Source organism: Mugil cephalus, chromosome 8, assembly GCF_022458985.1.
Source record: "Mugil cephalus isolate CIBA_MC_2020 chromosome 8, CIBA_Mcephalus_1.1, whole genome shotgun sequence".
NCBI classification, from domain to species: Eukaryota; Metazoa; Chordata; class Actinopteri; order Mugiliformes; family Mugilidae; genus Mugil; species Mugil cephalus.
The window spans coordinates 9,090,343-9,116,469 of record NC_061777.1 but is presented as its reverse complement, the minus strand read 5'-3'; the positions used below and the strand labels follow the sequence as shown (position 1 = coordinate 9,116,469).

The window sequence follows — 26,127 nt, the reverse complement described above, 5'->3', positions numbered from 1 at the left end:
GTGAGGCATCCTGTGTTTGAGGGTGCAACACTCTATTCTTCTCCGTACCCTTCGTATAACAACTGAAGATAGTAGGGACAGCGTAGTAGGGCAGCATGTTTTGATTTAGAGAACGTTGTTCCATATAGTCACACACATTAATGTAAGGCAGGACATGACTTCTGATCAGACTTTTGTAACGGATATGTCAGTCCTTTGTTGAGACACTGCGACAGTTCATCATCTTTACTTTGCTTTCTTCCTAATTGTGCTTCTGTTGTCTTATTTCTGTGTGACCTGATCTGTGTGTCCTCTTCGTCAGCAGAACAGCAGAAACAAGGACAGCTGGACTTTTTGAAAGAGTTTCTTGAAGAAATAAGGGCAAGTTCAATCCGTTTTTGTTAGTTTTTTTTGGCTTGTTTTTGGATATACCATGACCCGGATGACTGAAAGTCTGCACATTTTACTTGGAGTTGTATTTGTCTTGATTGATACTTGTGAATATTTGTCAGTTATCTTGGTTTATTTGTTTTAATGTAAAAGAAAAAAATGTTTTAAAAAAAATCTTCTGCTGCCTTACTTGCTCCAGAACAGCGATCACCAATTTGTAAGATTCAAGGTACAAAACCCATATTCTAAAATCCAGAGCTTTAGAGTAGGATTATTACTGCACCACCGCTTCTAAACTCTTTAAGTTTTTTTTTCTTAAAAAAAAATAAAAATAAAAAAATGCTATGTATTTGATAAAGTTGCACAGTTGACACACACGTCTTAAGCTGAGGGAGATCAGCAAAGACATTTTGAGCTGCATATTTAGTTCTTCACAGCAGATTATTTTTATAAATAAAATGTTTAAATAATTATTACACTGAAGTTAAATAAAGCGACGCAGGTCGTGTCAGGTGGACATGCACGCATTGGATTCTGTTGCATTTCATTAACCGTCCAAAAGGGGGCACTGGTGTCTGTTGGATTGCGCTGCTGCAATACTGCTGTAATCAAGGTTGGTTAAGGTATCAGCCTCCTCCCCAAGGTCTCCCTTGGCCACTACGGGGCGCTAAGGTTGGCTTCCTGTAAACTGGACCTCAGTTTTCTCAGTGTCTTTGTAGACTTTCCTTATTTTGTGCCCGTGTTCTTGCTGAGTAAAGAGTCAGATAAGATATGGATACAGATACATACAGTATTCATGATACAAACAAGACCGCAAGGCTCTTATAGGTGATGCTTGAAGTCTGGCAGAGGACATAAAGGATGGATAAGACTTAGAGGGCAATTTCAGCTACCAAATCCGTATTAAATCTTAATAATGTTACACTTCACGATATACTCAAACAAGACCTGATCTGAAACTGTCTGATTCTGCTCCTTTCAACTTTTGGATTTGAGAGCCCAACCTCTCCATTTGAAACAAACTCAAGACAGTGCATGATATTTGAATAAATGCCACCCACATTTAGCCTAGAATACAAAGTTTTTTTTACTTTTGACCCTGTGTTGTGGAACTCACATTAGACATTTGCTATTGGTGCAATGGCACAAAAATGATAGGACTCCTTTTTATTCGTATCACTCATGCAGTAGAAGGTCCTTTTGACCTCCTGAGACACAAGCATTTCTTTGGAATGCGTCTTAGTTTCTTCAAGATAAGATTAAGATTTAGTTTTTCAGATATTTGGGATTAGCAGGACATGAGAAGTATAAAAGAATTGATCTTTCAGGTGCCTTAGGCCTGATTAGATGTTGAGAAACGACTCAGATGTTACTGTTGTTAATCAGGAAGAATGACGTTGAGGCATGACGTTAATGCTGGATAATCAACTGTGACAACCGATGTCAGGAGCCATTGTTAATTATCTACACCACATAACTTATTGTTGCGCGTGTTCTGTCTTGTTGTGTTGTGGCTTTGTATTTTAGAGGCTGTTCCTCGTGGACTTTTGATTTCTTTTGTTTTGTTACAACAGTATCATGTACATCATGATGCACATGTACATTAAACAACAGATATAAAACAGTCTGACAAAAATCACACATAGTCCTCTAATGCCCTCTGTTCTCTGTGCTGTTGGTCTGTGCAAAGCGTGTAATGTAAAGTGTGAAATTGTTTAGGGCTGCCCCCTTTACACTGCACTATAAAGACAGCCCACTTTCTTGTCATATGCTCTCACTTTCATATGCCCTCTCTTCATCCGTGCTTTTGCCACTAGAGAACTCGGACAAAATGTCGGACATCTACACCAAAGATGTGAGGACTCTTGGCCAGTGCATCTGCATCATTACAGGAGCCTCTAAAGGGTTTGGACGGGCGCTGGCACACGAAGTAAGTCCCTGTCATGTTTAAAGAAAGTAAGAGGAAGAAAGAAAGAAAATAGTGAACAATAATATGTCTTGACTCCATCGAGGTGGTCCAGTGGCTGAAGCCTGGTTCCATCCTTCTGCTGGCAGCTCGCTCTGGGACTCTGCTGGAGGAGCTGAAAGACGAGCTGCAGGGATCCACCGAGGAAAAGAAAGTGCTCATCCACTGCATCACAGCTGACGTGAGCACAGAAAAAGGGGTGAATGAAATAGTCAGGGTGGCGAAGCTGGAGGCTGCAAATGATCTGGAGCATGTGCTCCTGATCAACAATGCTGGTGAGTCGTGAATTAAGATTAAAGAACTACCATAATTTAGATGTGCTTGATTCGTCATGACATTTACTCCTGGTGAAGTCGAAAGTATGCCCTCTGTCTCCCCTCCCAGCCACTTTGGGAGACCTTTCCCCCTTTGCTAGCTTCACTGACCCCGACGAGGTGAATTCCTACATGTTCCTCAACGTCGGCTCGGCCCTGGTGCTGACCGCTGGGATCCTGAAGGTATTTCCACGCAGGCCGGACCTCCGTTGGAGCGTGGTGAATGTGTCATCAGTGTTTGCGGTGGAGGCCTTGCCGTCCTGGGTGTTGTACTGCACCGCCAAAGCAGCCAGGAAGATGATGTTCGGGGTGCTGGCTGAGGAGGAACCGAACGTCAAAGTCCTCAGCTACTCTCCGGGTACACGCAGCTTGTTCTGGGGTGGTCAAACACATCACACAGTGCTCATCTAGTTGTCACCCAAGTGTAGACGTTCAAACTTTAGATTTTCCGGCACCGTTTTAGGACGACTTGCCAAAGAAGCTAAGAGGTCCACATGCCACAGCTGAGTATTTACAGAAAGCACTTATCTAGCTAGCTTTTACTTAGTAACTGGTAAACAAGGATTCTTACACACACTTGAATGTCCCCATACAATTTGACCATTTTGTATGCCTGGCTTACAGAATACAAAAAGAAACATGAAGTATTTTCCTGACCCTTTACTCTCCCTGGTTTTCTACAGGTAGTCTAGATACAGAGATGCAGCAGGATATTAAGAGGATGACCGGGGTCTGTCACCATCTAATGCCCTGTCACGTGTCTGCGGCCAAACTGCTGAAGTTGCTTCTGGACAACGAGTTCCCCTCGGGGGCACACATCGACTTCTTTGAAGTGTGAGGTGTTGAAGAACAATATTAAAAAATGTGCTTTAGCGTAGTCTTTATTGATACACCGTTGTACGGCGAGCTTACGGACACAGAGTTGGAAATGTACTACAATTATACGAACAAATGGATTTATATGTACATTTCAAGGCCTTGTAGAGTCTCAGCTGAAAGAAAAGGCCATGAGACTCCAGGTCTGGCGTGTAGGTGCAAGAACAAAGGAGTAAAACTTCACGGGGCAGACAGCTCAGGCATTACTAAATTACCTTACGTACTAAAATCACATGAGGATGTGGCCCTCTGGACAACAACAGTTGTCAGTGCAACAGTGCAATAAACCATGTGTATTCTTCATTTAAGACTCAAAGAATGATGAGTCTATTCTTCAACATCTGCTTCAGACTGTTCTATGTGTATTCTTTGCTCAAGTCATGTTGGAGGAAATACTCATCGAAAATGTTAATGACCCAACACATTAATGAAATTAAAGAAAAAGTAAAAACTGCACTGAACGCTAGTTTTATTCATCAGAACTGTCCCTATTTGTTTTACTCACTTTATGCTGAGGTGCTGAAAATAATGTCACTCTGTCGTGTTTGCAACTGCTGTCTGTACCTCTTGTAATAAATACCAAATAAATAATCAACACATATCTTTAACCTCCTGGCATTGTCCTGATTGTATCGATAGACCATCATTTGCTCCGTCTTTGATGAAAACAATCCAGGAGCAACACATTATGGACAACAACCATGTTCGCACATATGAAAGGACTCAACTGTGAATTTGTTGCGTATATCTTGACTTCCTTTCTGGAGATGCTGATGCTCTGAAGCTGGTCATCTCACGGTGTGACCGGGACGGTGGTATTGTTCTGTTATGTCATAGCTTGTGTTGCAGTCCACTGTGAGAGACAGAAAACATGAGACAGAGAGAGGGAGAAAGTGCCAGAACAGAGTAGAGGCGCTGAGACGGAGCAGCTCTGTCAAACTTCTCGCAGCTGTTCAGCGTCACCACTGTGACCTGACAGATGGCCCCAGCTGAGAGACAAAAATAACCCTCAGGGAGAGGGCACCTACCAATTCATGACCAGGGGCGGGGGGATTTCTGCCAGCTAACAGGGCAAAAAACAAGAAATGTCAGACACATTTTTATTCATTTATTTTTTTACTAAAGAGAAAGGGTCTGAGGGTGTGACAGAAAGTTTCTGCTGCGTCACTTTCACCCGGAGCGCTTGAATTTGTTGACAAGTTTGCCCACCGAACACGTCACAGTTCTTTCATTGATTAATGAGACAGATCGGCACCAACCCATATTTCACGGGTCTATTGGTACAGTTCAAGAGGCCCTCAGCTATTTTAGGAGGAATGCGCAGTTGTCATTGAAGAACATTGAACAGAGTGGTCTACGAGTTCCTGAACTACCCCGTCTTCTCTTGTTCCCTCAGCTCGCCATCCGTCCACCAGTCTCAGGACCCTGCTCACCTACCATGGAGAACGTGGCAATATTTGACTCACCTGGGAAGGGGAGGGGATTGAAGGCCACCAAGGAGTTTTGGGCCGGAGACGTCATCTTTTCTGAGCCCAGCATTTCAGCTGTTGTGTTTGACAGGTAACGGAGGGGATGGAAGATGTGGATCCTTTTGAAATGTGGTCATCGTGAGGATGTTTGGGCAGTTGTTCCACATTTATCAATTTACGCACAACATGTTTACATGTTTCGGGAGGTCGGACAGATTTTTTATTTTATTTTGTTGGATAGTTTTCTCACTGACTTCATAGAGTTCGTCTAAACCTGTTCCTGGAACAATCACAAGCAAGAATTGTCCTGTAGTCACACTTACTGTGTCACAAATCAACCATTAAATGGGGACGAAACAGTTTAATCAGACAAATGTTTCTACTAGACATGTGTGTAATTTAGACAACCAAGTTTATTAGTATCGCCGTGTCAGAGTCTTTTGAGGAAAGTTCAGAGAAGGTTGTAAACAAGAACGTTGAGGTTCGGTTTATCTAATGTTTTAATATGACGCACCGCGGTTTACTGCCTCAAGTACTAATAATCCTGGTAACAATTTACAGACAAGTATTATAACCTTTGCAACAACATGTGGGACTAAATAATCTCAACCCAAAGTCCACGTGCTGGCTTCATTCTACGGAGCTACTTCAGTTTCCTCATGAAGGCGGTTAGACATGATCATATCTCAAGTTTTTAAAAGAAACACATTTCCATTATTAAATATATACAATTTACTGCAATAAATCCAACTAATCCTCTATTTGCTGCCATTCTGGCTGTTGTTTCCACAGCATGCATGTGCTAGAATTTACGGGTTGTCACATCTTTCCCCTTTTCTGCTTCTTCACCTCTTTCTGAAGTCTAGCGGAGCGTATTTGCCACAGCTGTTTCCGCAGGGGAGAAAAGCTCCAGAGGTGCGGCCAGTGCAAATTTGCCCACTATTGCGACCGAACTTGCCAGCGGGCCGGCTGGGCCGAACACAAGCTAGAGTGCGGTGCCATAAAAGCTTTTGGCAAAGCTCCAAATGAAAGCATCCGGTAAGTGGAAGGAAAAGAAAGAAGGCCTTTAGTAGCTTGAATGAGGATCCCAAAGTTAGTTGTTCTGTGATAACTGTCTGATGAAAAACAAGCAAAACAAATACGTGTCATAACCCCAATGTGATTTCGAGTCACCAATCAAGCATTAAAATCCTGGAATGCATGGTTTTTCAAGTGAATTTCTAATAATTAGTGTTACAAAACAGCTTCTGTCAATACCACGGTTGTATATTCCACAGATAATGTGCGTCTGATAAGCCTGTGACCGTGGCAGTCACATGTTGTATTCTTTATTTTGGGAAGCCTGGTGGCCCGCGTCATGTGGCGTCTTGATAAAGAGGGGAGCGTGGTGTCTGACATGCAGCTGACCACCCTGGACGAGCTGGAGGACCACATTGCTGACATGCAGGAGGATGAGCTCAAGGAGTTCAAAGTGGACATCCACAACTTCCTGGATTACTGGCCCCGTACCAGCAGGCAGCACACAATCGACGACATCTCGCACATGTTCGGACTGGTGGGTTTGAATGCGATGTGGGGCAATGTAGGTGTGAAACTATGAGTTGAGCCGCCTCCAAGACACCGAAAATAATTAACAGTTTGTGCTCGACATCATGTCAAGGCCTGGAAAATACAAAGTAGTAGTGGTGATATATGAGTGCGTTTCTGGGGTACAACTGTTAAATCCTAAACATTAGATATCCCCAAATGTTGCAATTCACCTTGTTTAGTTCCTTAGAGACTTATTTGTGTCGCACAACCTCTGATTCTGTCTTGTGACGTACCGGATAGGAAGTTATCTTCAGTAACTTTGTGTTATCCGCATCTTCCAAGTCCGTCCAGTAAAACGTAACAAACGTTGCACCTTTCCTCCCAGATCAACTGTAACGGTTTCACTGTGAGTGACCAGAGGGGCCTTCAGGCCGTCGGAGTCGGCCTTTTCCCAAACTTGTGCCTCGTGAACCACAACTGCTGGCCCAACTGCACCGTAATCCTCAACCACGGCAAGTAAGTTGAGGAGCCGCCTCGGTCTTCTGTGGGGACTTGACTGGAATTAAAGATGCTCAGTGTGTTTTCAAGAGTGCGTTTACATGCTGCGTGTGTGGATGCGTGACGGTGACATTTTGGTGTAAAACTGCTTCCTGTTTGTCTTTCAGTCAATCGGCTGTGAATACTATGTTTCACTCTCAACGGAGGTGCGTTACCTCAGCCTAAGTTTTTCAAAGTGTTATTCACTGGGAACACCATTGAGAGTATGGCATTTGAAAGCTCATAACCCTCATCCATCCACTGCAGAGAATAAAAGTTTATAGCGTGCACTGAACTTTAGATGTGACTTGGTTTTCACATCGCTGTGTCCACATGAATGCTCTAACCTTGGTTCATCTTGTTTTAGTGTCTCCCCTGCAAAATGTCTTCTCGTCCTGGAAAGAAAAAAAAATATATGTAATTTTTTTTCTACCATAAATGCTTGTCGTGCCCACACACAAAGTTTTACTCATGTGCTGCTGGTTTGTGTGCCACTTTGTGTGTCTGTCCATCATGCCAACACCGACTGCCGTGCATTAGCTTAGCGACGTTTGATGATATTAGCTCACCTCTAACTCCACGTAACACCAGACTAAAACATTAGTTGTGAAAGTGTCCCATTCACAAAATGTCTTTAGACGTTCGCTGATATCTGGACTGGTGAAAATGAAAGTCACATAATGTGTGGAAAGGGTCGAACTATGCGAATGAAAGACATGCAAGAATCAAACGAACGACTCCGCACCTAACCTGGCTTTTAACCGTGTCTCCTCCACCTCAGGATCGAGCTGCGTTCTTTGGGTAAGATCGCGGAGGGAGAGGAGCTCACAGTCGCCTACGTGGACTTCATGAATTTGACGGAGGAGCGACAGAGACAGCTCAAAACACAATACTTCTTCGACTGCACGTGCGAGCACTGCGAGAAACGAATCAAAGACGATCTGAAGCTGGGGGGAAGGGAGGTGGACGGAGTCAAGGTTTGTCTCTTTTGATTTTAGCGGGGGGAGATTCCTAAGACTAAAAGGACAAGATGCTTTCAAGAGATTTAGCACTGGCGCGGGTGATGAGGATAGATGGGAAACATGAGAAGCAGGGACACGCTCTCTATTTTAAGCAAAGATAACTCCCAAGTAGATTCAGACCTTAAATCCAAATACTTAGAAACAAAGAAGAAGAAAACGGCAGATTTTAACTTGCTTTATTCAGGAACTTGAGTCTAGGCCATAACTCTTTTTGAGTGTTTCTTGTATTTTAAAGTGTGTGTCTCCCAGGAATCTGTCTTTGTCCTGCTAGATGACTTCCAACTTAAAACATGCTTAAACACAAGACACACCATCACGAATGTACATTACAAACTGAGAAACACACTGTGACATCATAGTAATCCGTGAAATAGAACTGTACTTAAATCTGATGACCCATGTGCTCTCTGGGTCTGTGCATGTTATAACGTGTTAGGAGCTGTCAACGGGAAAATATGTTAGGCGGGATTTCGATTTAAATATTCATGCACACTCAAAAATTGTCTCTGTTAATTTGTGGATGAGATAAAATAAGAAATCTTTCCAACCTTGCAGCCTTCAGAGGAGCAGGTGAAAGAGGCAACCGACTATTGCTTTGAAATGCTGGAGAAGATGGACAAGGCCAGATTAAATGGTGACTACCATGAGGTATCGCATCAAATCGCCCACAACGCCCAATTACAAAAACCTTAATCAAGTGTTTGCTTTTGCCGACGCAAGTTTTTCTCCCTTTGTTTTTCGTTCGTTTAGGTGGTAAAAATCTGCAGGGAGTGCATCAACAAGACGGAGCCGGTTCTGGCTGACACTCACATCTACCTGCTGAGAATGTGGAGCACGATGAGCGAAGTCCAAGCGTACCTGCAGTATTTCGACGAAGCTGCGGAATACGCTCGCAAAATGGTGGAGGGATACATGTGAGCGCAAACACGCCGAATGGCGTCGGTAAATGCATAAAGCCTTGCGGTGAGATATTATGAACTGAAAGTTCCACGAATTTCTCGGCCCCCCGTGCAGGAAGCTGTACCACCCAAATAACGCTGCTCTGGGCATGGCTGCCATGAGGGCGGGGGTGACCCACTGGCAGGCTGGGGACATAGAGGTCGGACACGGGATGATCTGCAAAGCCTACGCCATTCTCATGGTCACCCACGGCCCAACGCATCCCATCACCAAGGACCTGGAGGTAAACGACCTCATAGTCAGCAGCTACCTTGGTCCGGACGGAGCTCCAATTACTATTACTGCTTTTTATCGTATGATGATAAACTCCCCTTGGCTTTTGGAGCTTTACAGTTTCTTTATTACAGGACAGAAAATTAAATAACACTTAGCCGGTGAATAGATCAGTAATCTCTGGATGTGTAAATAAGCAATGGTTTGTCAGCGAGTTATCAGCTGTTGCGTGTTTATAGCGGTTTTAAAATCTCCTACAAGGCTTTTCAGTCGAAATGTTTCTCCTATTTGCTCAACATGTGTATTTTATAACTGGAAAGCTTTACGAGTGGCTTACTGCCGCGCTGACATTCACTTCTCAGCCCTGATATCTCCATGCCGACCTCTCCGCAGGCGATGCGTTTGCAGACAGAGATGGAGCTGAGGATGTTCAAACAGAACGAGTACGTGTACCACAGTATGAGAGAGGCAGCTCTGAAAAACAAGCCGATGACCATGCTGCACGAGCCCAAGTCTGTGGAGGAGGGCATCAAGAATCTCTTCCACAGGAGGAAGTGATCACGGTGGATTTGAGAGAGAAGCATCGCAATCTTTTACCGGCAACACATCTGAGTGTTTGAGAGTCTACACAAGTGGTAACCATTTTCTGTATTGTTCACATTTTTGTAGTCACTAAACTTTTCATTAAAACCCTTATACTGGCCAAACTTGTCAGTTTTTAAGCTCCATTGTTTGTCGTGATGGAAGACTTGGTAGTAGCCAGCACCCATTAATTCATTTCCAGGAGAAATGAAGCCACTCTGAGGTTACAATTGTAATGCTTTTAACCCTTTAATATGCCGCCAGGTCATATGAAACAGAAGCAGCTTTTTGAAACAGCTCTGTACACATACTGTATTTGGGTAAATGCTGGATGCAATTTTCCTTCTGATTTGATAAAAGCCATTAAGATTCAGACACATTTTCCCCCCCAAAAAATATTAGACAAACCCTACAAACTGTGCCAAAGTGGCTTCAAAATGTTTAACAGCATTCAGTTTACTTTAGGTATGTCCCAAATAGGACGATGATTTTAATCAGGTAGACATGGGGTTGTCTACCTGAGGAAGTAAATCACTTAAAGCTCACAGGTAAGTTCAACTTCGCAAATCAAAACCACAAGACAGTTGCTGCTTTTTAATTTTTTTATTATCCAAGTGTAGACATTCACATGCGCTTGCTTGTCCTCTTGTATACAATGCCGCCGAGAGTCATCGTCTGCATTTAAAAAAAAAAAAAAAAAAAAAAGATATTTAATATGCATTATGAAACGAGACAGAAGCAGAAGTTCAGTGAAGAGCGTTTCACAAACTCACATTGACAATCGTGTTCCCATCCACCAGCTCTGTGACCGACTCTATTCCCTTCATGGAGAACTTCAGCTTGTTGCCTTCTCGCTGAACCACCGTCTTTAACGGAGCATGACACAGGTTAAATTCACATATGTCAGAGACAGAACAGAGTTTAAGCCACCATGAAACCCGAACTACCTTGATCTTCTCTCCTGTGACGTTCTCCAGCTCTGCCTCCTGTCCGATGGTGAAGGTGTTGACGAGGACTTTAGAGCCAGTTGTGACGGTCACTTTGAAGTTGTTGCCATTCTCCTCAATTTCTGAGATGCTCTTGAGGTCTTTGCCTTTCTGGATGAGGTCATCAGGGACACCTGAGACAGAGAAGCAGTCGTTTTTACCTTGAAACACAAGCGACTCGCTGGAGGAAGCTCTGCTCGGCCAGTTGAAAGCACATAAATCAACGCTTGAGATCGGGAAGCACTGTTCTTACCCATAGCCTTCATGAAAGGCTCAAAGTTCTCCTGAGTCTCCAGCTGGTACTTTCCAGTAAAAGACATGGTGGCAGGGCAGGCAGTGAAGGCAGTGAAGGTCAATATGAGGTGATCTTGTGCCTCTTTTATACTCTCAGACCACAGGGAATCAATCATTAAACACAGGTGTCTACAATTAAGGAAGCTTTGGCCCATTTTATGCTGCAGAGCACACAGAAGATTGACCGCTGCAGATAAGGGCAGGCACAGAGATAAAAAAAAAAAAAAAAAAGTAGAGGTTCAGAGTGACGGGACCAAAGTTGAGTAACTTCCCGCCTCCAGAGTGGGGCAACAAAAAAAGTGGGACAACATTTTGCCATGTGGACAACAGCTGACGTCATGATTTTTACACGCATTAGTTCTTTAGTTCTTCGTCTTTCCACCCCCCCCTTGACCCTTAACATTGATCCCTGTTCCTGATGTGGATGATGTCACCTCTGTGTTCTGCTTGTCCTTTCTGCTTCTTTTGATTTCTCCAATTGATTTCTCTCGTCCTGCGTATCTTGTTCTTTTTGGATCACTTTTTGTCCACGCAAGTGTAACAGATTTAAGAGTGGAAGTACAAAAAATAATAATACTAATAATAATAACAAGACGTGCAAAAATGTATTTTTTGCTCTAAAGCTACAAAATCTACCTGGTATTTGCAGCTGGTCTAGGAAAAATTCTAGATGTGTGGGCTACAGGTTGCATTTCTAAGATTATTTTCTACAGACTCATGTCATAAAAAAAAAAGTGAGTGATTTTAAGATAAATTGTACATGCCTCAAATCAAATTTAAAATGCTTACTTTACATACTTATATTGTTATTATAATGAGAGTTATGCTATACTTTACATCTTTCTATTTATTATTAGAAGACCTAGCACTGATATAGGTGTCCCTGGAGCTAGTTGTTACTTCAAAAGCATGAACTTTAGTCTGCATTTGATTCCAAAGGTACTTTAGCCAGGTGATGTCATTTTTCAAGATAAGCTTGCAAAAGTTAAAAAAATAAATAAATAGAGGGTTTTCGGGGACCAGGGTATGACAAAATACTTCAATCCAGCGCCACGTCAATGACCTGCCATCAAAGTCTGACACCGTTATCTCATGCAAATTCTTCAGTTTGATGTGTTTTGTAACCAAACAATGGCCTAAATTATCTAATGATTTAATCTATGGCTCAAAGGTGATTAACGTACCAGATAATCATCCAAACTGTTGCAACAGAGATAGCGAGGTGATTGGGCTTTGTACGTTTGGTGGGATGTAATTGAACACAGTGAACACTTTCTGTATAGACACAGAGTCTGACAGAGCTTTCATTCAAGTGGCTCGGAAATAAAACACCATTACACCTTTATACGCTCTCAAAACTTTATTTCTACATGCAGATATCTGGATGACCACTGCCAGTATTCATCCCTGTTTTCATACAGAAAAATATATTGACAAAGGCACTCTACAGAAGTACTCCGGCGGCAAGAGCATCAGAGTGATGACGACAAACATAGAAATACAGCTACTATTATGAACTACATGTCCCACTTTGTCCCTGTAGCTGGAGAGTTCGCGGTGAGACCTGGGGGCGAGCAGCAGCGGCTCATTGGTGGATCCGGTGGTTTGAGTTGTGGCTGGCCAGATGCAGGAACCTGAGGATGATATCGCTGGGGTCACTGCCGTCGAACTGGCTGGCCTGGTCGTCTCCGTCCTCCTCGACGAGGCAGGACTGGTCCGTGGTGCAGCTTTCTGTGGAGAGGGTTTTCACAATAAAAGCACAAAAGAGGAGGATTATTGACTAAGATCGTGGCCGTCTGTGACTTCAGGTGTACACTGATGTTTCTCATTTAACAGGAGTGTAAACTGGTGTTTTATGTTTATTCTAAGCTAATCAGGCTTTTCAGTGATTTGTCCCATTTAATACAATCAAACCTTGCAATTGAGAGGAAAAATACTACACTATTTACTCAAGTTGAGTATTTTCTGATACATTTAGATAGTTCACCACTTCATAAAGTAGGAAGCATTTGTCTACAGAATGTACAATACATCAAACTACCTGTATAAAAATATGAAAATACAACAAGAAACAGCTACTTTGTGCTCTACATAATGCCTTCTCCTTGGTAAATTCACTAAAGTTTCCTGACCTGCATCACAGCAGAGTCCTGAAGCGGCGCAGCGTCCTCCGTCGGACCCGCAGGGTCTCCCTCCCGCCTGGCAGGGTGTGAGCAGGTAGTTCTCCTCCACGCAGTGAGCCGTTTCCGGGGAGCCCAGCAGGCAGCCGAGACCCTCCCCACAGCAGATGCTGGGGCCGAAGCAGCGCCCCCTGTCTCCGGGGCCGCAGGACATGCACTGCAGGAGGAGATTGTCACTACATTTTAGTACGTTGCAGAGCTATTTTTTATCAGGTTTTATCATGTGAAACTGTGCAAATGAAAGAAACTATTTCTATTAGAGAGTCCCCCATCTGATACATGAGATTTTTTTTTTACCTCAAAGCCCAATTAGGAGTTTTGTTTTTTTAATCTTAATCCAGGGTCTAATAATAGAAGATGTCCGCTGCAAAACCTTTGGCCACTTTGTAATTTTAAAAAACATGAAAACAAAAAGAAAGCTAAAGATGCTCACCTTGCGCAGCGGTGCATCCATGATGGACCTCTTCCCGCCAATCGGACAGTTGGAGATGTAGCACGCCGAACACACAGACAGCAGGAAAAGTAGGCACACAGACACAGCAGCTCCAGACATTTTTGCTGAAACGGACAAGAGACAAATGGTATTTTACAAGAACGAGCACAAAAGCAGAGCACTCTGAAGCAGAGCATACGTACTCACTGGTTAGTTCAGGTTCTGGTTCCAGATGCTCTGAGATGATCACCGAGTTCTTTATCTTGTACAGTGCCATTGACGCGTCTTATATATACTACCAAAAGCGTTTTAATTTATTTTTTTTTTTTTTGAGAGTGACACAGAAACCAAAAAGCCACTTAGAAATCATTAATGAGCCCGTATTAGAAATGAGGCTGACCACCGGGCAGGCCGGGTCAAAGGGCCCGGAAGCTGTGTGGACCGACTCTCTTCTTGCTATTCAGAATCGTTCGAGAAAGGGCTCATGGCGCGTGACTGTGCATCTTTGAGTTAACAGGAATGTCACAGAGGTCAAGAAGAGCATGCGATGATGAAATTGTTCAAAGCACGAGTGGCCAAGAGGGTAGTACAACTTGCTTTTATTAAAAAAAAAGAAAAGGAAAAATGAATTAGCCCACATTTTATGTACTGTTTCCTGCCAGGAAAAGCAGATTTCACTGGGTATAAGCAGAACTCTGGTTCTGGACTTCGGGCCTGCTGAGCTGCCATTTTGGCTCGGTAGGCCATGTTTCTTTTAGAATGGTGTTTGTAAACAAAATAATGAATTTCTTTTTTTTTAAAAAAAGAAAAAGGTACCCACGGATACACGCACACACCTATAAATGTCATTTTCTATTAATAAGGTCCTTAATTCGTCACAGGAATTGACGCACACATTGTCCAGGTCTGAGGTTAATTGGCCTTATGAGCTAATTAACACAGCTAATGATCGGCCACAATCCATAAAAGACGGACTCGCCGTTTCAATGATATGAGCTCAATTACTGCGGCTCCCTCCTGATTTACTAACCGCCACCTCATCTCAATTAAAAAGAGATGATAACTTTGTCTCTGTTCGCTAACTTCTGAGCCAAAATAAGAGGAAGGGGATGTGAGTTTTACCCTTCACGCCCTGAGACAGATCATAAAGCATAACTGCGTATGAAGACAAACAAGATAGAGTGAGTAAGAGTGAGGTGTCACTCAGACCATGGGCCACTCTTGCCTCCTAGTGGCTGTGCTGGAGCATTTCAGATGAGCCCGTGCATTCATTTTTCCTTGTCTGCCACTGTTTTTCGTCTGTTGTGCTTTTGCAGGAGGTGGGAAAAATAGCGAGGATACTCAGCGTGCAGCATTGTGCAATCCAGAAGAAGAACTCTTAGTTAATGGGAAAGAAAAGCTGCAAATTATAGGTCTCACAAAGTTACTGTCGGAGTTGATTGATGATTATATTTTACAATGTCACAGTGCTCACATTGCTTACAGGCACTCTCTGATAAACACTATATACTACCTAACAACAACTGACTGTGAACTTTGTTTTGCCCTTTAAAATATTTTACTGATTTCTTATATTCCATTTAAAAAAAAATTTGCCTCTTGCATTTCTTTGAGCTGAATAAACAGAAATGGTTCAAGCAGATCATCTATCATCATAATGTGTCACTTTACAGCTGCTGAGCATTCTTGTTGCTTTGTTTTCTTGTGAAACATCAGCTCTCCAACAAGCGCGGTGCAAATCCCTATTTCATAGAGAAATGGAGATGTCTATCTAGTGTTTCCTTATTTTTCTGCAGGAAGGCACTAGGCTTGTTGACTTCCTCTCCCCTCCCTTCCTTCCTTCTCTCCGAAGGTACTCATCTGAAAAATGAGAACAAAGTGATTGTTCCTGTTCTCTTTCTTAAGTCACTTCAAATGCTATCCGTGGACGAGCGGCTCATTGTCAGGAGAGTTGCAGTGCGAGCAGAAGGGAGAGAACGTACATGCAGGTACAACAGCAGCAGCTGCAGCAGCACCTCGGCCACAGCATCACAGAAAACACACTCAACTGGTAAGTTATACACGCGCGGGGCTACGCTGCGACCTCACACACAGCGCACACACACACACACACACACACACACTTGCATGGCATCGACTGGCACATGAGGAGGGGCTTCGGCTTTAATGGATTGTTTGGAATGCGTGGTGCGGCGGGAATAGGCTGGGGTCTCTGCACAGGGCAACTTAAACAGGACAGATTACCTGGATGGTCTCCAGGAGGAGATTTGGGAATGACTCAAGAGGGAAAACAGTGAAAACTTCTTCAGGCTGCGTCCGAGGCTGTCACAAAATCCTGGAAAGGCAAAATAACATTCTTCTTTCGTTCTGAACATGGCTCTTGTTTTCCATATACAGTCACAAATTTACATCCAGATAATTAACTAGCTGTAGTGCATCTCCTTCATTTATTATTATTAGGAGAAAACACCTTTTTTCTAATGAAGTGCGGCACACAGACTGTGAGTTGTTAATGTACTTTTTAGGTTTGTGAGTCATCTGTCATGATATCTTATTCATCTCAGCCCTGCAGCATATTTTTTTCGACATGATTTTGAGTTTCAGTCACATTAAACCGACAGAATTGTTCTGGAAAATTAATGAGTAAACGGAGATAATGATATTTTTACAAGAATCATGTGTTCCCACGTACAGTCTCTAGATTTGCTGGTTTGCTTTGACTTGTGAAGTAAATGCATCATAGATATAACCTCCATGGCGATTTTTGTGTATTGTTATTATTATATCAGCAACTAGCTGGAGCATCTGCAAGAGAGAAAAGCTGAAATTGTGATTGCACAGTGGATTGGGTGTAGCAGAGTCAATGATAAGCGCTAAACTATTTACAGGCATCGATTAGATAGGTACAGCATTTCTGAGTACTATTTTGAATGTCATGCAGAAGTTAGACAGTTCCCTTCTGAGCGCCACCATCTTTTTTATCCATGACCATCATCTACACAAACACACAGACATGCAAACGACTGTGGAGATGTTGTTCGACCGCTCTCTAAGATCTTAACGTCGCACTTTTTGTGGTTATCAGATATTTTGCCTTTTAGGCTGCACGCAGACACATATGCAGATTTAAAAACCTCACGTCGCATTTTAAGCGTAAGAGGAAAAAAGGGGAAGCTCTACCTTGTTATCGAAAAAAAAAGATGAACAGAGCAGAGAATAAAAAGATGGAGAAGCGAAAAGTGTGCAGGAGGTAGAGGTGAACATTTCACAGAGGACTTCCTAATTTCAGGCAAGGAGGAGATCTGTGAGAAAGGAAGAAGTGAAAGGTTTCAGGTTGAGCACTGAAAAGGTGTGGGTGTCGACACCGCGCTCTGCATTCTCTCCACAGGAATCTTCAGAGGAAGAGTTTCGCGTCATAAATAGAAACTAGACGCAGGGTCACTGGATGCACTTACGTATGTTCTCTCTTCAAATGACTTGGCTGCTATGAGAGCGAAAGCAAATTCACCCAAAAAGTTAACTGACTTTGAAATTTGATGCATTTACTTGCATGTTTGTTTAGTCACTAATTCCACTTCACTACATTTCAAAGGGAAATGACCTATTGAGGTTTGATTGAGTGCTAACTTTGACTTCCACATAAGTAGTTTACATTTTGGCACTGGTAAACTAAACTTAATCACCTTCAGAGTGCGGGACACTGGCGAGCTCTCACTGGAAGAAACAAAGACACAAAACAGTGACAAGCAAGAATCTCATTTTGCCGTCACCATAACATGATGTGCAGCAAGCTGGAGAGGCTAGCACTTGCTGTAGACAGATTTGCTGTAGTTTCTGAATCCTTCATTCACCGTAACTATGGAAATGTAACCGCTTCTTATCCCCTTTCTGAACGCAGGAAGACGATGGAGAAAGAAGGCGTGAACTTCCCGCCGGGAAGGAGTCCTCACGTCAGAGATGAGCTGAGAGCACCTCACCGCAGTTTCTACCTGAGCCCAGCTCCGCTTTACATCACCCCCCCGAAATTCTCCCCTCCCAGGTACCCCAGCATATCACCCACCAGAGACACCTACAGCGCATTCAGCCCACCTGCTTTCTATCCCATGCTTGGCCCCAGTTACTCTCAAAAGGAGGGATCCCAAAAACGCAAAAGAACTCCCTTCAAAGTGGACGCAGAAGGAGGTGAGTCTCCTGACAGAGAAGCAGAGGAGGCCGACGAAAGCAGCAGTAAGAAGCCGGCGGACGTCTCCCACATCCCCTTCTCCCTCCCGCCTCACCCCATAGCCTCCCCGAGTCCTAAACCCATTCCCGGCATGATTGAGCTCAACAGGCTGCAGCTTCACCACAGGTCGCCAGGCATACATCTACCTGTGCAGGTGAAACAGGAGCCTCTCAGTCCTTCCCCCATTTGGCCTCCCTCTCCATTCCTCCTCCACCCTCCTTTCTTCCCATCTCTCCACCACAACCTCCTCCCATACCCTTTCTTCATGCCTGGGCCCGTCATGCACTTCTCCCCCGGCGCCTTCTACCCCCGAGAAGAGCTCCGTTCCAGTCACGGCACCCGCGACGGGGGCCCTCGCGGCGGGGCGACCAGCGCCGAGAAGCTGGGCCTCAACGTCCACGTGGATGACAGCTACTACGTGGACGTCGGCGGGGACCAGAAGCGGTGGAAGTGCCGCATGTGCGAGAAGTCCTACACCTCCAAGTACAACCTGGTCACCCACATCCTGGGCCACAACGGCATCAAGCCACACGGGTGCCACATGTGTGGGAAACTGTTCAAGCAGCTGAGCCACCTGCACACACACCTGCTCACACACCAGGGCATGAGGCCCCACAAGTGCCAGGTGTGCCACAAGGCCTTCACCCAGACCAGCCACCTGAAGAGGCACATGATGCAGCACAGTGACGTGAAGCCGTACAGGTAAACAGTTTGCGCTTTGTGCTATTTATCGCTGTATTTTCCTAGTTTCCCTTCTCATACACTTTTCTCTGCACCTCCAGCTGCAGGGTGTGCGGCAGAGGCTTCGCTTATCCCAGCGAGCTTCGCGCCCATGAGCTGAAGCATGAAAAGGGGCAAGAGAACATATGTGTGGAGTGTGGCCTGGACTTCCCCACGCTGGCCCAGCTCAAGAGACACCTGACTGTCCATCGTGGCCCCACCCTGTACAGGTGAACATCCTTCATCCAGTGACGAGAGCTGCATGTAACCCTTGCAAAACATTACTTGTTCTATTTACATAATTACTCGCATGGATTAAGGAATTGAGATATCTTATTTAGATGCTATGCTAAGCTAACCAGCCACCGGCAGTGATTATTAACCTAATGAACAGAGAACTGAGCTGTGTCGTCTAACTCCCAGCGAGAACATGCACACGCATTTTCTAAAACGTCGAACTATTGTTTTAATATTTCAGTTTTGTGCTGGATTTGCTGAATAGGAATCTGTCTGTTCTTTCTCCAGGTGTGCCGAGTGCCAGAAGACTTTTCAGTACCCAAGCCAGCTTCAGAACCACATGATGAAACACAAAGACATCAGACCGTACATCTGCAGTGAGTGCGGGATGGAGTTCATCCAGTCACACCACCTGAAACAGCACACGCTCACTCACAAAGTAAGTTTAAAACAAAAGGAGGAGAGACAAAAATGCAAAGTTTTTTTTCTGACAGGGGCTGGACACAAAAACACAAATTTCTGGCAGTGGACCGAGTTATCATATCAAGACATTTCATTCCTCTATCACATAATGAAGATGGCTGAGAGAGTTTGGACTCTAGCCTAACAGGTTGTTTTGGCAGCTGTCTCAAAGCAATTTCCCCTCGAATTCTGGCTCCTGGAGCCATTTTTAACCCTTTTACTTCCAGTTTTCATCTTATATTTCCAATACATATATATGCATTGAATTCCAGGTATTAGATGCACACATTTCTACACTGATAAATACTTGTTTTTATGACTGGACCATTGCATGAAATGTAGACAGTCAAAATGGAAATGAAGTTAAATTCTGCCTGGTATGTTTGGTACCAGTGGAAACGTTTCGCTCCCTGACAGAATCTGCAACAGACGAATTCTAAGCAGAAGAACGACCCTTCTTTTTCACGTTGCCCCTTCCTCATTGTCTTGCTCTTCAGGGCGTGAAGGAGCACAAGTGCCGCATCTGTGGTCGCGAGTTCACCCTGCTGGCCAACATGAAGCGCCATGTTCTCATCCACACCAACATACGGGCCTACCAGTGCCACATGTGCTTTAAGAGTTTCGTCCAAAAGCAGACTCTCAAGGCCCACATGATCGTCCACTCGGACATCAAGCCCTACAAATGCAAGGTTGGTCCGGTTTGGCATTTCGGTTGTGGCTCTTTTTGGGCTGCGTTCAGGCCTTTATTTCCTCTTTTCTCCACAGATTAAGGGAGTAGTTCAGCATTTAGGGAAATTCACTCCGTTGCATAGAGTTAGATGTGAAGGCCAGTGCTGCTCTAATCCGTTTTTCTGCGTTAGACAGAATCCACCTGAGCTTTAGGTTTGCCGATTTTCTCCTTTCTGATGATGCATGTTTGGGTAAATGCACCACGTCTACCTGTGCAACCCTTAAATGAAACTAACCAAGTCTTAATCACTGATAGTTCCAGCCAGGAACCAGCAATAAGTAGTAGCAGCTGATTTTTCTTCTTTTTTTTTTTAACACATTCCCCACTTTTTTGTCTGTTTTGACCTTGGTGTTTGGTGCGAGGTCTGAGACGATGACCAGATAGCAGAGAGGCTTATGGGAGTGGGAGCCTCCTTGTCCATAGGAAGGATATCGCCGCACAAACTGCCTCTCTAACAATGGCCCCCCAGCCTCCCCGGAGAACAGGGCCCGCAAATAGATTTCATCTCGCTTTCTCTGCTGCTGGAGGGAGCTTCCTGTTTTCTCACGGTCCTCTTGGACAGTTTACAGTCCCTCTCTCCTCCTGAAGGAAAGGACCACCCTAATAAAAAAGAATGCAGAGGAAGGACAGCGCAGGAGTTGCCCTTCCCTGTTCTCCTCCTGGCCCTGTCTCAATGTTGTTTCCTTTCTCTCCCTCTCTCTCTGCGTCTCATTCTTTCTGTTTTTCTTGTGTGCGTATGTGTGTGTGTGCGCGCGCGTGCATGTGTGTGTGTTAGCGAGTCGTGGGTCGACAGAGAGTGAGGGGGGAAGACAGAGGAAAGGAGGAAAATCAGGATGGAGGGAGGAACAAAGGGCGTGTGTCTGTGTACGTCTGAATGCCTGCACATTCATTCATGATTACGTGTGCGCTCTACAACTCGGCATTCTGAGAAAATTAGTCATGCAACAAAGCAGATCTGTCAGAGGCAGAAAAAAGATGGTTGGTGTTGGCCTATTGTTTTTGAAACCAGATGTGTTTGTTACTACAGCTACTGGTAAAGTAAAGTAAAGTAAAGTAAAGTAAAGTAAAGTAAAGTAACGTGACTGAATGTATTTGCTCAATTGCTCAGTTGCCCTTCGAGTATCCACAGTTTATGCTTCTTAGAAATTTGATTCTCCTGCTTCTACAATATTTGTTTGTTATAAATTAGTTTTGCTTCCTCCACTTCAAAAACATACATTTAAAAAACAACATTGCATAGGTTTATTTTATGAGTATCTATACTTTTACTTTGTGTGAATGTACACATTCACTTCCTGGAACTTTCTGGTATAGATTCAACTTATCTGTCGGCTAATGTCTTGTCTTAAGGTTAAGAAAATGCACCTATTTGCACCTTTAATGCTCACTAATTGATGTGTTGTCCTACACAAAAACTGTGTAAAAAGTGCCAAAATGTATAAAAAATAGGGGTAGCAGGGGTAATCCGAGGGGTAAACTAGTTACATGCAGTTACCAATGACTCCTTTCAAGGAATCTTTCATCAGCCATTCAGAAATCACAGCGTATACTGCTATTAGTATTGTTGAGTAAAAATTGCTCAATTTCTAAAAATAACTTACCAGGACTTCCACCTCTCTTTCTCTTGTCTTCCAGCTTTGTGGGAAGGAGTTCAACAGGATGCACAACCTAATGGGCCACATGCATCTCCACTCAGACAGCAAACCCTTCAAGTGCCTCTACTGCCCGAGCAAGTTCACGCTGAAGGGAAACCTCACCAGACACATGAAGGTCAAACACGGGGTCATGGACCGAGGCCTGGATGAAAGATGTGAGGATGACTGTGGATGTCGTTTTTGACGTAAACATAAAAAAAAATGGTTTTGCACGTGTTTGACTTCCTTCTTCGTTCCCAGTGTTTCGGCAAAGAGGGCGCTTCTGCCTGTCCACCCCGATGGGCCTCCTCACCCACTTCAGCCAAGAGGAGCCGTTCGACCTCTCCCAGAAGCCCCCGGGCATGCCCAGCCTCCGCCTCTCCCAGTCCGATGGCGAGAGCGTCCCGGGGAGCTCCTGTCAGGAGGAGGATGAGGAGAGCTTGTACAGAAGGAGCCAGTACAGCCCCGAGGTGGACCAACACGAGCCAGCCGGTGAGGACCAGTACAACCCTGAGCTTGAGGAGAGGGGACAGGGGTCTGGTGACGAGCTGAGGCCAGCCGAGGTGCAGAAACAAAAGAAGCAGAGCTTAGAAGATGAGACGTTTGAGAGGGAGTCAGCCGGAGAAGGACAATCTGTAGATCCTAGAGGTAACCAGGGGCATGTCTCGCAGATGTCAGATGCATCATGTGAATCTGACGCGGAGCTAGAGGAGCAGGGATATCATCACCAAACAGTCCGTAGACAGTCATTTGAATATGACTCTATTTCAGAGCAAGAAGATCATGAGCAGGAGGCAGATGAGCCAGAGCAAAGCGACCAGCAGTTAGATGGCTTCTATGAGGCCATCGATGTGGCAGAGACAAACTAGGGCTAAGTGAAATCGCTTGCACATAAGTCAATTTACGGGTCAAGGGATGAAGAAGACAACAAAGAATTTGAAAGAGGACACAAGAAGGCGACTTTTTTGTTTGACAGGATAATGGAGAGGATGTAGAGGAGACGCTCCCCCAGGGAGAAAGGAAAGTGCGTAGGTGTCTAAACGCAACAGATTATGGAGGATGTAGAATAGTAGCTTAGCACAAAGAAAAAAGATGGATATATCGTGCTTATTAACAAAAAAAATTAATAGAAATGAACTGAAAGCTGTGAAGCATACCGCATGTACAGAACATATCATACAATGATGAATAGTCACTGACGCACGGTTTGTGTGAATTAATGAACGGAAAAGTGTGACTTTTTTCCTGTAAATAAAATGCAAAAAATATATTTAATGTTTTAGTTTTTTACAAACGTCTGTGAAGATTCTCAGTTATCCAGGTCATATCTAAAACTGAAGCAAAAACAAAGGCAACGCAGTCTTGTCATCGGAGGACCACTATTTGTGCGAAAACAGGATGCCACACAATCTGAAAAATTGTCAGTTTCAAGGGTGCAGAATAGAAACTCCCCGCCAGTCATTTCGAATTGAATAAGCCAGTTGGACGAGTGGAGAAACATCTTAGACAAAAGTCAAGAAAATGCAGTTGCCTTTGTTTTAACTTGTTAGTTTTTTTTTTTTTTTCAAATGATTTCTCAGTGTTGCTACTTTGCTTTAGCTCTGATTCTCTAATCTATTATATTAAAACATGTTATGGTTCAACCCATTGTGCATGCTTTGAGATTATTAGGTGATTTTTGTTCTGATTTACCTGGTGTAATTACTTAGTCTGTGACGGACACTTCGTGTGTCTCCTGAAATTAACTGTGATTACTTTTTTGATTTTTACGGTAAATATTGGTGATCTGTTTTTCTATGTGATCTTTCAGTCGTTGGGAGATGTCTGTGATTCATTTTTTTCATTTTTTTCTCGTATGCCAGTGTAATGTAGGTGAACCTGATATGATCCTGCTAAATAAATACGGAAATAAAAGCTTGAACCTGTGCAGCGAACCTCGAGTTTCTAATTGTAGATGCCTCACGAACGTCCGTATGAGTGCGTTCATGGTACATGAGCCCAGACGTTAAACATCAGCCTGCTCACACCGATGGAAACTCTACCGAGCAAGAGATGATTTCGGTGAGTTTCAACAAAAAAAAAACAAAAAAAAACTCGCCTTTCTCCCCCTGCTTCTCTTTCAAAGCAGAGGAAGAGGAAGAGAAAACACCTCTCCCCTTCTCTCTTTTAGGTTGTGATCAAACAGCGGTGACGGACACAGTGGGTGTCCCAGACAAAGGCTTCATATGTCTGTATGCCTCAGAATAAAGCATTGTTTCTGCTCATTGCAGAAGCCCCACTGAAAATAGAGATTTAGGGATGAAGGAATGCTAGAAATTATTATTATCATTAATATTTCATAGTAGCAGCAGATACCGTAAGACATAATGCATTGCTCAAAGGTAATTCATCGTTAACCGCTTTTCAAGCCACGCCGTGCGAAAAGGGTTACACCTCATTTCATCAAGCCAGTTCAGGTAAACAGAGTCATTTCTTGTCAGACGAAATGCAGAACAGCCGCTTCTCTGTTTCTACCAGCGACGACCACCATTGTCCCAAAGGGCGAAACTGCAAACAGATTGAGGAAGTTCTCACATCCTCCTCTTCTTTCCTTTCCTCACCTACATGTTTCAATCCCAACCACTGGCTAAGAGAGAAACCGCAAAGGGTGGATACATCGCCTCTTTCTGCCCAGAGCTGAAACGACTGCTCAGCCGCATCACGCTGCGCCGCCTCTAAAGAGCAACGCACAGAGCTGAGCCTGCGCTCAGAGACCTGATGAAAGATGATGGTGTTTCGCAAGGTTGATTCTTTCACCTTGCGAACACTGTGTGTTTTTTTTTTTTAATGAACCGAAACCTGAGAGATCATGAGAATCTGAAGACGAACCGGACACATGGAAGGAGGGCAGGTAAATGCTCGTGTGATGTGAAAATGAACCATCTGAGGTGCAGTGGACAACGCTAAACACTGTAAGACGAGAAGAACATGTCACAATAGTAACATTTGATGCATTGCAGGTAACAAATCAGTGATTTTAGTGGCCACACAGAAACAATGAAAAAACCAAAACACCGTGACTGACAATCCTGAGAAGCTTATGTTTAATATAGAACATTCACCATGTGAGATCATTTTATGGCTTTGGTTCTCAGACATCCAGGTAGAGTATTGGCAAAAGTATTCATATTCTGCACTTAAGGAAAAGTATGGATACTCAATAAAACAATGCATCCACTGACAATTTTGCAAAACTAAAAAAAACGCGCTGACAGAATAACAGACTGATCTGACCAGAGGTCGTGCATGAGCATCCGAATCATTTTTAATAGCTTTGGTTTTAACAGCTTCTCGTTTCTCGAACACCAGAAGCTCGTGGATTTTAGTTTGCCACAAGGCACAACACATTTGCCACGAATCATTCTCGGAATCGACAGCATCGAACAGCTCTCTTAAACAAGACCATGGATGGGGAAGGTGCTGCTTTTCCAAAATCTTCTGCGGCGTCGCCATCGGTTCACTTCCTTCCTCCGTGCTGCTACTAGTTCTCTCTTTAACTCTCCATTCACTCGAAACCTTTCTGTGGTTAACTGTCCCTCTTCTTCTTCTTTTGTCTTTTCCTCTTCTCCTTCTTCGACTTTCCCTCTCCAGTCCGTGGCTTTAGTCGTGTTAAAAAGTAACAAGGCTGTACAAAGGACAGACATTTCTGTACAAATGTAGAAAATGTCGTCAGAAAAAGAAATACTCACGTCGATACCTGAGCAATCTACTCAAGTAGCCAGCAGTAACAAAATATTTGTACTGTTACTTCCCACCTCTGCCTCCAGGTCTTGGGATATCCTGACAAACAGAGCTAAAACAAAGTCATCTGGACTTGTTGAGTCTCCTTGAAGACATTTCGTCACTCATCCAACAGCTTCTTTAGTTCTAAATGATAAGTGACTCTTGTGAGTCTCTTACAGTAAAACTGTCATGTCTGGCTTTTAAATGAAGTGTACACCCGTACATGTAACTAATACATGAGCTCTCTGCTGTTGCTCATAATCTTTCTTAGTCAATTTAACCTTCCTGCAGTTAAAGAAGCAGATTTGGGACTGAATGGTCACAGTTTTGCGCGTCCCCCGTGTCCATGGCTGAGGTGCTTTGAGCAAGCAACTAATCTAATCAATTACTCCCCCAGGGGCCACACAAGTGGCAGCCCACTAGTCCAAGTGTACACAAACATATATTGTGTGAACGAATGGTTGGGTCTGATGTAGAGAAAGAATTTCCCAATGGATTAAGTACAAATATTATTCTTATTCTTATTATTGTGTTCTTGGTTTTATTTATCACTAGGAATAAAATATGTACAGTATAGTGTGTTGGTTCTCTTCTGATGTCGACATGTTGTCGCACAATTATATAACACA

The 26,127-nt window shown here is 43.8% G+C and overlaps 5 protein-coding genes across 7 annotated transcripts; 3 read left to right on the top strand and 2 right to left on the bottom strand.

The window, feature by feature from the left end:
* Positions 1-1,972: 1,972 nt before the first annotated feature.
* sprb (sepiapterin reductase b) lies at positions 1,973-4,098 on the top strand. The gene is made up of 4 exons (XM_047590807.1): positions 1,973-2,299; positions 2,382-2,610; positions 2,720-3,007; positions 3,333-4,098. Exons 1-4 carry the CDS (start codon positions 2,138-2,140, stop codon positions 3,485-3,487), a joined length of 834 nt encoding a protein of 277 aa, XP_047446763.1. The 5' UTR covers positions 1,973-2,137; the 3' UTR covers positions 3,488-4,098.
* Positions 4,099-4,860: 762 nt separating this feature from the next.
* smyd1b (SET and MYND domain containing 1b) lies at positions 4,861-9,959 on the top strand. Of its 2 annotated transcripts, XM_047590805.1 has the most exons (10): positions 4,861-5,085; positions 5,856-6,032; positions 6,336-6,549; positions 6,910-7,040; positions 7,190-7,228; positions 7,843-8,038; positions 8,639-8,731; positions 8,834-8,997; positions 9,098-9,266; positions 9,650-9,959. In XM_047590805.1, exons 1-10 carry the CDS (start codon positions 4,964-4,966, stop codon positions 9,812-9,814), a joined length of 1,470 nt encoding a protein of 489 aa, XP_047446761.1. In that variant the 5' UTR covers positions 4,861-4,963; the 3' UTR covers positions 9,815-9,959. The 2 variants fall into 2 exon arrangements, with proteins under 2 accessions (XP_047446761.1, XP_047446762.1); XM_047590806.1 differs by lacking the exon at positions 7,190-7,228.
* A 392-nt stretch (positions 9,960-10,351) lies between these two features.
* LOC125011605 (fatty acid-binding protein, liver-type-like) lies at positions 10,352-11,239 on the bottom strand. Its single transcript, XM_047590811.1, has 4 exons — positions 11,078-11,239; positions 10,786-10,958; positions 10,612-10,704; positions 10,352-10,513 (listed from the first exon to the last, which is right to left on the bottom strand). Exons 1-4 carry the CDS (start codon positions 11,232-11,234, stop codon positions 10,463-10,465), a joined length of 474 nt encoding a protein of 157 aa, XP_047446767.1. The 5' UTR covers positions 11,235-11,239; the 3' UTR covers positions 10,352-10,462.
* A 1,224-nt stretch (positions 11,240-12,463) lies between these two features.
* On the bottom strand, positions 12,464-14,023 carry oxt (oxytocin). The gene is made up of 4 exons (XM_047590808.1): positions 13,939-14,023; positions 13,732-13,856; positions 13,251-13,455; positions 12,464-12,849 (listed from the first exon to the last, which is right to left on the bottom strand). Exons 1-4 carry the CDS (start codon positions 14,006-14,008, stop codon positions 12,704-12,706), a joined length of 546 nt encoding a protein of 181 aa, XP_047446764.1. The 5' UTR covers positions 14,009-14,023; the 3' UTR covers positions 12,464-12,703.
* Positions 14,024-15,517: 1,494 nt separating this feature from the next.
* On the top strand, positions 15,518-23,670 carry znf366 (zinc finger protein 366). Of its 2 annotated transcripts, XM_047590925.1 has the most exons (7): positions 15,569-15,781; positions 17,630-18,655; positions 18,736-18,903; positions 19,199-19,349; positions 19,870-20,061; positions 21,738-21,912; positions 21,998-23,670. In XM_047590925.1, the coding sequence occupies exons 1-7, from the start codon at positions 15,714-15,716 to the stop codon at positions 22,603-22,605; spliced, it is 2,388 nt and encodes a 795-aa protein (XP_047446881.1). In that variant the 5' UTR covers positions 15,569-15,713; the 3' UTR covers positions 22,606-23,670. The 2 variants fall into 2 exon arrangements, with proteins under 2 accessions (XP_047446883.1, XP_047446881.1); XM_047590927.1 differs by lacking the exon at positions 19,870-20,061 and having other exon boundaries at positions 15,518-15,781.
* Positions 23,671-26,127: the final 2,457 nt, after the last annotated feature.